The following is an 11,004-nucleotide window of genomic DNA, read 5'->3' on the forward strand; positions in this document are numbered from 1 at the left end:
CTCCGCTCCTCTCCCTGACCTCATGCTGGTCCTCCCCTTCTCCTCCCCCTGCTCGCTGCAGCCTCCCTCCTTCTCACTGTCGCAGCCCAGATCGACGGTCGGGTGGCGGCTCGGTGAGCCCCTGCTGCAGGGAACAAGCAAAGGGACATCCAGGAGCCCAGGGCTGCCAAGGGGCGCCAACCCATCCTGCCCCGAGAACCCCCTTCCCAAGGTTGGGGACAGAGCAGGTGCAGACACCGCAGCCGCTTGTTACTCAGGTAAGGAACGGCACTCTGGGAGAAGGAAGGAGGAGCCGGGAGAGGCGGGGACTTCTGTTCCCACACCCCAGGTGAAGGTTGGCAGGAAAGCCTCCCAGGAGAGCCTCCCAGAGCGGGGACTTTCCGTCGGGGCAGAAGGAATAGGACCATGCGCTGGAGACTGGACTCCCTGTGGAGGGTGTGTCTGGGAGGACAAGTCAGTGTGGGTGTTGGTGAGGGGTGGGGGCAGGGCGGATGCTGGGGTTTGGACAGGACTAGGCATGGCACCCAGGTGGAGGTGGTTATCGGTGAGCCGGGGGTCTGGGCCCTGGAGTTGCTGGGGCTGGAGAAGGCAGGGCCCACGCGGAGCTGGTGGCCAGCTGAAACTCAGGAGGAAGGTGCTGGTGGAACCCCAAGCGCTCCGGCTGGAGCCGCTGAGCCAGACCTCCAGGAAGGTGCCCTAGGGAGCTTCTTTGAGCACCCAGATGGGGACTCCCCAGGTGGCAGCACATGGATTGCAAGGCCCGGGAGGGAGTTCTGGGGGTCTGGAGCCTTTAGGAAGTGCTGAAGTGAAGCAGAGTCAGGACTCTCAGGTCTGGGAAGGGCACGGAGTCTGCAGAGAGAATCCTAAAACTTGTTCTTGGCAGAGAGCTTTGCACCCATGACTCACGGTTCAGCGGGGCTGTGATGACTGAGAGATGCCTCCAGGGGCACAGGGGCTCCGTCTTCGCTCCATCCCCCTTCCAGGCTCTCCTGCTTCTGTTTGTCTGAACCTCCCCCTTACACGTGACACACCCTGGGTGGGACAGGCGGGACCCTTATCTCGCCTGGAAAGAATTTAATGGCTTGGAAACAACTGGAAATGGAACTGAGAGGAACTACTGGGAAGCAACTCGGAAACATGGAAACACCACAGCTGCTGTCTGTTGGCTTCCAATCCCCGCCCACTTCCCAGACCCTCGGCCCCTCCCCTCTTTCCCTGGCCCTGCCTCCAAAGCCCTGGGGACCCAGCACCTCAATTCCTCAACCTTCCTTTCCCTTCAGTCCTGGTCTCTCAGTGCAGGACCAGAACCCACCTTCTATCTCTCACTGCCCCCAAAACTCTTTCCCCCTGGGGGTCCGGAAGTCCTTTCTTTTAATTTTCCCATTTCTCTGGCCCATTAGCTCCCCAGAGTAAGGGGCATCTGGATCCTCCAACTCCCCCCTCTCCGGGTATCTCCTGGTCACCTGGTTCCAACCCAGTATCTGGAGCCCGCCCTCATCTCCCTCCTCTATCTCACAGTCCTGGAATCCTTCTACCTTCACTCCTCTTGTGCCATGAGGAGCAGAGAAAAGCATGGCGATGGGGCCAAAATCCTCCACTTTTGGAACATCTCTCACGGAAGCCAGCCCCTCTCCCCACTTCTTGGGACCTACAGTCCCTGATGAGCGAAGTGTCAAAGTTGGCCACGACATGAATAGCCTGCATGCTGAGTCATAGCTTTTGGGAAGATGCCCCCCGTCCCTGCCAGCCCTCCAACGCTGGGGAGGATGCCGAGAAGATGAAGCACCCCAGATGCAGTGGTAGGGGAGGGTGATGAGGGGGAAACACAAGGGACACCCAGCTTTTCTGCTTTCCTAGTGCTGAGAGAGGAGCGGGATTCTTCCAAGACTTGGGAATGGGGAGCTGGGGGGTGGTGGAGACCCGGCCAGAGAGGGGTACTGGGAAGGAGGCTCTGGGGGTGTGGCCTGTGGGGGCAACTCCTCTCCTCTCAGACCAGCTTCACTGCTTTCCTGCTGCTTTCCTTCCTGCTGCAGAGACCCTGCCCCTTCCCCCCACCACGTGGGGAGAGATGCAGGATTTGATTGTCAGGGTAGGGAGACTGGACAGCTCCCAAAGGCCTCCAGGGGTGTGGGGCACCCTGTATCCTCTGCTCCCCACTGGAGAAGGGCCTCCTGTGTGGTTCCCCTCACTCCAACTAAGTTCTTTGACTCACATAGCTGCCCTCTGAGCCAGTGAGAAATCAGCTTTTTTTAGGCATCACCCAATGACTAGGTGTGGAGGAAATGTGAAGAGAAGATTATGTGTGTGTGCCCGTGTACATGCTCAAATGTGTGTGCCTGCAAAGATGCAAGCTTCTTTGGATAAATATGAGTATACGTATACAAGAAGTGTGTTCACATTTGTATTTGTGGAGGAGCGCACATGAGCACATTTGTCTGTGTACGTGTATTTGTGTGTGCACGCACCCAGTGATGTGCACGGCCTTAGACACAGGGCAACAGGATTTGAAGGTAGGTCACAGCCCACCTCATGCCCAAGGCTACACTCCAAGCTGAGAGAAGGGCTGAGGGGCCGAGGGAAGGGCAACTCTCTGCCTGCCAGGTCTCTCTGCCCAGGCTTTATTGGGCAGGGTGCCTCTCGGTGTGGAAACGCTCTGTCCCTTAGTCCAGCTCCCTTCCATCTCTCGTGGGGTGGTGGCGGGCTATGATGGCTGGTAGCCCCGGAAACTTCTTTCTCTCAGACTCAGAGGAGAATTTTAAGTGTAGGAAGCCAGGAAACGTGTGCGTGTTGCAAGGAGGTGCGGGTCACAGTCCCTTCCCTCCTCCCCAGTCAGCATTCCCACAACTCACCCTGCCCTCCTTCCCACTCCAGCCTCTCTGGTCTGGAAGAACTGGGCACCTGCTAACACCTCTCCTTAACCCTTCTCCTGAACCTGCCCCCAGCACCCTCCTCTGTTACCATAGCCCCCTCTCCTTCACCCCGAGCGCCCCACTACCTTTCCTCTCTAACCCTTGTCTCCCTGTGCCCCCCCAATTCTTGCCTCAGTGGATTCCACAAACATACACAACTTGGTAACCAGCACTGAGATCAAGAAACAGGATGTTCTTAGCACCACAGAATTTCCCCACCACGCCCCTCTGGTCACTACTCCCCCGAGAGTGCCACACTTCTGACTTGTAGCACTACCAGTTGACGATTAACGTTGTCTAGACTCAGACCTCACATAAATAGAATGTTTCAGCACATTCTCTTTTGTGTCCGACTTCTCTGCTCCACCCCGTGTTAGTGAGACCCATCCATGCTATTGCATATAGTGGTAGTTTGTTCTTGTTGCTTTATTTTATTCCACTGTGTGAACAAACCGCACTTTATTTAATCCATTCTACCGATGTGAGACATTTGGGTAGTTCCCAGTTTGAGGCTATTATGAGTAGTACTGCTGTGGTGGGTATATTCCTCGGAGTGGAAGTGCCAGGTCATAGGGTTGGCATATAGCTCTAGTAGAGTTGGTAGATTGTGCCAAATGGTTTTCCAAAGTGCCTGTACCATGCAGCCCTGCCAGGATCCACACCTGGCCTGCTCCCTGGTCAACATCTGCCCCAGCTGCTCTTTCTAACCAACTTACAGCCCCAGACACTGTCCGTGGTCCTAGCCCTGACCTTGGTCCTGTCCTTGGTTCCAGCCCTGATGCTAGTCCTGGGCTTAAGTTGAGCTATGTAAATTGACTAAATATTTATATAGTCAATAAGTATTTATCGAGCACTTACTATGTGCCAGATGCAAGGATATAGCAGCCAAGAAAAGAAGCGGGTGCTATGCCTGCCCCCATGGACCTTACAGTCTAGCAGGCAAGATTGAGTGTGGGCAAGGAAGTAATAAAATAATCCCGCAAAAAAATATATGATTATAAATTGTCATAAATACTACAAATGGGAGTTACACAATGCTGTGATGTCACGTGATAGGGGGAACCTGACCTGGGCAGGAAAGGTTTCCTGAGGAAGTGATGTGGGGTTGACACCTGAAGGATGAGGAAGCCAAGAAAAAAGGGAAGAGCATTCCACATAGAGGAAACCATAGATACAAAGGTCTGGGGCTGGGAAGAGTGTGGGGGACTTAAGGCCAGTGAGACTGGAGTGGAGAGAGGGAGGGAAGTCTTATGGGGGATGAGGTGGGAGAGGTCAGCTGAGGCCGAATGATGCAGGGCTGTCTGTCAGTGTTTGAAGAGTATTCAGAAGGGCGACACCGAAGAGTTTTAGGGGGAGAGGGACATTCTAGTTGCCTTCGCAAGATTATAAGGGGGCAAGAATGGAAGCAGAGCGACCAGCTAGGAGGCAATTGCAGTTGTCAAGCAAAAGGTAGATAGTAGCTTGGACTATAATGATGCTTAGAGGGAGAGATATAAGCAGATTAAAGAGATGTTTACAATAAAATATGGGTAAATATGATGAAATACAGTGGTGTGGAACAGGCTGTTGGGTTTCTGGCTCGTGAGGCTGGATGACTGAGGCTGGGGCCATGAGCTGCGGTAGAGAACACTGAGAAGGGATGCAGTACAGGAAGGATGAACGTTGAGTTCAGTTTTAGACACGTTGAATTTGAGGTGCCCAAGAGGAGAGGCCAAATAGGAGGTTGGATATATTGCTTGGAGTTAAGAGGAGAGAGTTTATATGTTGGGGTATAGTTTGGAAATTAAAGTCATGGGTCTGGATGAAGGTACCTGGGTGGACGACTACTGCAGTAGGTCTCAACTCTCGCTGCACATTGCAGTCACCTGGGGAGCTGTTAAAAATACTAAAGAAAATTCAGTCACTCTAGCCGCATTTCAAGTGTTCGAGAGTCAGTGATCTCTCCTGTCTACCTTATTGACAGCACAGATACAGAATGCTCTAAAATGGAGGATGTGGTCAACAGTATCCAGTGATTTTGAGAGAGATCAAGTAAGGTGAAGACAAACGTCTTTTAGATTTTGTGACACTGAGATCATTGGGAGACCTTTGGGAGGGCTATTTGATAACCTTTGGGTTGAAAGGAGATCGGGAAGTCAGGTGGGAACAGATTGAGGCATGCATGGGATATAGGGAAATAGAAATAGTGAGTACAGACAAATCTTTTGACAACTATGGCCATGAAGTGGAGAAGAAAAATATGTGGTGGCTGGAGGGAGTGTGAGATTGGGGAAAAAAAATTTTAAGTATATTTTTGTATATTTTGTGTATTAAGTATATTTTTGTGCATATAGTGAAATGCACATATCTTAAGCGTATAGCTCAATTAATTTTGATTATGTATACATATGTTTAACCACCACCCAGTTCCAGGTACAAAATATTTCTAGTAATTCTATCCTATCTTGTATTAGCTCTGCCTGTTTTTGAACCTCATATAAATAGCATCATTCACAACGTTCTTTTTTTGTGTATGGTTTCTTTTGCTTAGTGTTATGTGTGTGAAATTTGTCCATGTTGTTGCATGTAACAAGAGGGTGTTTTTTCATTTTGTTTGTTTGTTTATTTGTTTTGTTTTGGTTTTGGCCTCACCGTGCGCCTTGCAGATCTTCCTCGACCAGGGACTGAACCTGGGGCCCAGCAGTGAAAGCGCTGAGTCCTAACCACTGTACCACCAGGGAAGTCCCAAGAGGGTGTTTTTGTATAGTATTCCATTTTATGACTATGCCCCAATTTATTTATCCATTCTACTGTTAATGGACACCTGAGGTGCTTCCAGTTTGAGCTAATATGAAAAAAATCCCATGAACATTCTTGTACATGTCTTTTGGAGGATGTACGCAGTCGTTTCTGTTGGATATTTACCAAGAAGTGGAATTGCTAAGTTATAGGCTGTATGCCTCAGTAGAAACTGCTTACTGGTTTTCCAAAGTGGTTGCACTCATTTCTTTCTTTTTTTTTTTTTAAATAATATTTATTTATTTATTTATGGCTGCGTTGGGTCTTCATTGCTGTGCGCAGGCTTTCTCTAGTTGTGGCGAGTGGGGGCTACTCTTCGTTGTGGGGCACAGACTTCTCATTGTGGTGGCTTCTCTTGTTGCAGAGCATGGGCTCTAGGTGTGTGGGCTTCAGTAGTTGTGGCGCATGGGCTCCGTAGTTGTGGCTCACGGGCTCTAGAGCACAGGCTCAGTTGCTCCGCGGCATGTGGTATCTTCCCGGATCAGGACTTGAACCCATGTCCCCTGAATTGGCAGGCAGATTCTTAACCACCGTGCCACCAGGGAAGTCCGGTTGCACTAATATCTGCTCCTGCTTGCAATAAATGAGAGTTCCAGTAGCCTCACATTCTTGCCAATATTGAGCAACAACAGTCCCTTTAATTTTAGCCGTGCTGGTGGATATTTAATGGCATCCTGTTGCCGTTTTCATTTGCCTTTCCTTGATTACTGGTTTTGTTCTACACATACATATGTTTATTGTTTATATATTAATTGGCCCTTTGGCTATATTCTTTATTGGAGAGCCTGTTTCTTTTGCCACTTTAAAAAACGGGTTGGGCTTCCCTGGTGGCGCAGTGGTTGAGAGTCCGCCTGCCAATGCAGGGGACACAGGTTCGTGCTCCGGTCCAGGAAGATCCCACATGCCACGGAGCGGCTGGGCCCATGAGCCATGGCCGCTGAGCCTGCGCGTCCGGAGCCTGTGCTCCGCAACGGGAGAGGCCACAACAGTGAGAGGCCGTGTACTGCAAAAAAACCAAAAAACTGGGTGGCCTGCCTTTTGTTTGTTGTCTTTGTTTTGAAGGAATTCTTTAGTTTAGATTTTAATCCTCTCTCTCACTCTCAATAACTGTGTCCTACTCTCCCCTTCACATATAATTTATATACATATATATTCATATTCTTACATATCTCACCTATTTTCTCCCACTCTGTAGCTTGCCTTCTTATTCTCTTAATGGTGTCTTTTGATGACCTCTGTGGTTAAGTTTTGTGGTTAGGTTTTAAGAAATCCTTTTTTTTTTTTTCATTTTGGCTGCGTTGGGTCTTCGCTGCTGCGCGGGGGCTTTCTCTAGTTGCGGTGAGTGGGGGCTACCCTTCATTGCGGTGCGCGGGCTTCTCATTGCGTTGGCTTCTCTTTGTTGCGGAGCATGGGCTCTAGGTGCACAGGCTTCAGTAGTTGTGGCGTGTGGGCTCAGTAGTTGTGGCTCACGGGCTTCGTTGCTCCGTGGCACGTGGGATCTTCCCGGACCAGGGCTCAAACTCGTGTTCCCTGCGTTGGCAGGCAGATTCTTAACCACTGTGCCACCAGGGAAGTCCCTATATATTCATTTTAAATTAATTTCTGTAGGTGGACATAAGGTAGAGATAGACTTTTTTTCCCCATGTGGATCTTCATTTGACCCAGGACCATTTATCACAAAGACAGTTCATTCTCCTCTTAATTGCAGTGGTACGTTTTTCATTAATCAGGTGACCACATATGTGTAGGTCTGTTTCTGGACCCTATTCTGTTCTCTCTATCCTTGCACCTTTGTAATGTTTTGATATTTGATATTCGGTAATGTAAGTCCTGAGGAAGAGGGTTTTTTTTGTTTTTTTGTTTTAAACAGGAGCTTTTTGAGCTCATATGGGAAGCTGATGGGAGGGATCTAGTTGAGAGTAAGGGGCTGAATACAAGACAGAGAGGATAATCTACACCTTAAGGTTTCTGAAAGACAATAGGAGCTGGGACCCAGGTGCTTGTGGAAGGATTAGTCTTTTATATTCATCCACTGATCCATTCAACAAAAATGTGTTGAATAGCCCCCGCGTGCCAGGCACAGGCGTACAGCAGTGCCAGGACAGATGAGGTCCCTGTTCGTATGGAGTTCCCATCCTAGCAGTGGGAGAAAGATAAACAAGTAGCCACACAAACAGTTGATTCAGGCAGCAGTAGGTACCTTAAGAACGTAAGCAGAGGACCCTGTGCTGGGGAGTGATGAAAGACTGCTCCAAATGGGCATCAAGGAAGACCTCTGGGGCTCAATGACATGTGAGTTAAGATCTGAACAAGAAGGAGACAGCCTCCGAGAGCTCAGTGAAGAATGTCCCAGACAGAGGAGACATATAGTGCAAAGGCCCTTTAGTCTAATGTAATCTTGTAGTGTCTGTGGAACAAGCAAAACAGACCAGTGTGGGTGGAGGGGGTGGAGCAGGGTGACCAAATGATATCAGAAAACAAGGTAGAGACAGATCTGCCCAAGGAGGGTATCCGTTAGGGTTGGGCTGAACGTGGATTTTCCAACATGTGAGTTGGGTAGATTAGTTGTGGGTGGTGGGACTATGGGTGTGTGTGTTGGGGAAGGAGGGCATTCATCTTGTCTCCTTCTCTGTGAAGCTGCTCTCATATGTGCCCTCTCTCCCTGCAGCCTCCTGAATGATGCCAGCCCAAGGCTCCCTAACCTCCAGCCTGGCCTTCCTGGTGCTGCTGGGCACAGTCAAAGCAGGGCCTTTCTCTTCACGGTCCAATGTGACACTCGCAGCCCCACGGCCTCCTCCCCAGCCAGGAGGCCGCACACAACAGCCAGGAGGGGGAGGCCCTTCTTCTCAGCTCTATGAGCACACCGTGGAAGGAGGGGAGAAGCAAGTGGTATTCACCCACCGCATTAACCTGCCCAATTCAGGTAGCTGTGGCTGTCCCCCAGGCACTGAGCCCCCCGTCCCTGCTTCAGAGGTGCAGGCCCTGAGGGTCCGGCTGGAGATCCTGGAGGAGCTGGTGAAGGGGCTCAAGGAACAGTGCACTGGGGGATGTTGTCCTGCTGCTGCCCAGGCTGGCACAGGTGAGCGGATGATCCCAGGAAGGGGCACAGAAAAAGAGGAAGGTGGAGAAGTGGGTTAGGGTTGGGTGGGCATCGCTAGTCTATAAAGGACCTCGGTATGAATTAGAAAAAGGCATGCCTGCCCCCACCTTGGGGGCGGTGAGTGCGGCCCGGGAACAACTCTGAGAGAGGAGCCACATGACTAGATGTCAGCCCTCTCCTCCCCAGCGTATGTTAGGGCACTGGGAGGCCACATATACTGACAAGTTGCAGCTGGAAACTAAGATGGCCTTAGGAAATGAGGCTGGCTCTGCTGGAGAAGCTGACTCAGAGGAGCACGATACAGGGTCAGCCACTCCCGCAGAGAGACTGAGGCCCACCTCTTGCTCTTACTCCAGGCCAGACGGACGTGCGGAGCCTCTGCAGTCTCCATGGCGTGTTTGACCTGAGCCGCTGTGCCTGCTCCTGCGAGCCAGGCTGGGGTGGGCCCACCTGCTCAGACCCCAAGGATGCCGCGGCGACCCCCTCCTCTCCCCCCTCAGCTTCCCGGTCCTGCCCAGATGACTGTAATGATCAGGGTCGCTGCGTCCGTGGTCGCTGCGTGTGCTTCCCTGGCTACACCGGCCCCAGCTGTAACTGGCCCTCCTGCCCGGGGGACTGCCACGGCCGCGGGCGCTGCGTGCAGGGCGTGTGCGTGTGCCGCGCGGGCTTCTCCGGGGCCGACTGCAGCCTGCGCTCCTGCCCTCGGGGCTGCAGCCAGAGGGGACGCTGCGAGAACGGGCGCTGCGTGTGCAACCCAGGCTACACTGGCGAGGACTGTGGGGTGAGGAGCTGCCCCCGAGGTTGCAGCCAGAAGGGGCGCTGCGAGGACGGGCGCTGCGTCTGTGACCCTGGCTACGCTGGCGAGGACTGCGGCTCTCGGAGCTGCCCGTGGGACTGTGGTGAGGGCGGGCGCTGTGTGGACGGCCGCTGCGTGTGCTGGCCCGGGTACGCGGGCGAAGACTGCAGCACGCGGACCTGCCCCCGCGACTGTCGGGGCCGAGGGCGCTGCGAGGAGGGCGAATGCATATGCGACCCAGGCTACAGCGGGGACGATTGCGGAGTGCGCAGCTGCCCGGGCGACTGCAACCAAAGGGGCCGCTGCGAGGACGGCCGCTGCGTGTGCTGGCCTGGGTACTCGGGGCCCGACTGCGGCGCCCGCGCTTGCCCGCGCGACTGTCGGGGCCACGGGCGCTGCGAGAACGGCGTGTGCGTGTGCAACGCGGGCTACAGCGGCGAGGACTGCAGTGTGCGCAGCTGTCCCGGGGACTGTCGCGGCCGGGGTCGTTGCGAGAGCGGCCGCTGCGTGTGTTGGCCCGGGTACACAGGCCGGGACTGCGGCACGCGCGCCTGCCCCGGAGACTGTCGCGGGCGCTGCGTGGACGGCCGCTGCGTGTGTAACCCGGGCTTCACAGGCGAGGACTGCGGGAGCCGACGGTGTCCCGGGGACTGCCGTGGTCGCGGCCGCTGCGAGGATGGCGTGTGCTTGTGCGACGTGGGCTACGAGGGCGAAGACTGCGGCGTGCGCAGCTGCCCCAGGGGTTGCCAAGGTCGCGGCCAGTGTCTGGAGGGGCGATGCGTGTGCGACGACGGCTACGAGGGTGAAGACTGCGGCGTGAGACGGTGCACGCGCGACTGCAGCCAGCGCGGCGTGTGCCAGGATGGTGTGTGCGCCTGTTGGGAGGGCTACACGGGCGAGGACTGCAGCCTCCGTACCTGCCCCTCCAACTGTCACCGGCGCGGCCGCTGTGAGGACGGGCGCTGCGTGTGCGACTCTGGTTACACCGGCCCCTACTGCGCCACCCGAACCTGCCCGGCGGACTGCCGGGGCCGGGGACGTTGTGTGCAGGGCGTGTGCGTGTGCCACGCGGGCTATAGCGGCGAGGACTGCGGGCAGGAAGGGCCTCCCGCCAGCGCCTGCCCCGGGGGCTGCGGGCCTCGGGAACTGTGCCGCGCAGGCCAGTGTGTATGCGTCGAGGGCTTCCGAGGCCCCGACTGCGCCATCCAGACGTGCCCCGGGGACTGCCGCGGTCGGGGAGAGTGTCGTGAGGGTAGCTGCATCTGCCAAGATGGCTATGCAGGGGAGGACTGCGGGGAAGGTGAGTGGGCAGCCTTTCCCAGTGGGAAAAGGGACTGGAAAACTGGAGCCAGTGGGAAAGCCTGAGTCTGAGGCCTAGGAGCCCAGAGAACTGGAGGAAGAGTGAAGGGTGGGGGGCATAT

The 11,004-nt window shown here is 54.2% G+C and overlaps 1 protein-coding gene across 2 annotated transcripts in view; it reads left to right on the plus strand.

The window, feature by feature from the left end:
• TNXB (tenascin XB) overlaps nucleotides 1-11,004 on the plus strand; it is a 56,059-nt gene that overhangs the window by 240 nt on the left and 44,815 nt on the right. For both annotated transcript variants that reach the window (XM_024738634.1, XM_024738635.1), the window contains exons 2-4: nucleotides 62-257; nucleotides 8,356-8,766; nucleotides 9,144-10,883. In XM_024738634.1, coding sequence (XP_024594402.1) covers nucleotides 8,364-8,766; nucleotides 9,144-10,883 — 2,143 coding nt within the window. In that variant the 5' untranslated portion in view covers nucleotides 62-257; nucleotides 8,356-8,363. The remainder of the gene's footprint in view (nucleotides 1-61; nucleotides 258-8,355; nucleotides 8,767-9,143; nucleotides 10,884-11,004) is intronic.

This window comes from Neophocaena asiaeorientalis, unplaced genomic scaffold (genome assembly GCF_003031525.2).
Source record: "Neophocaena asiaeorientalis asiaeorientalis breed wild unplaced genomic scaffold, Neophocaena_asiaeorientalis_V1.1 scaffold282, whole genome shotgun sequence".
Taxonomy (NCBI): domain Eukaryota; kingdom Metazoa; phylum Chordata; class Mammalia; order Artiodactyla; family Phocoenidae; genus Neophocaena; species Neophocaena asiaeorientalis.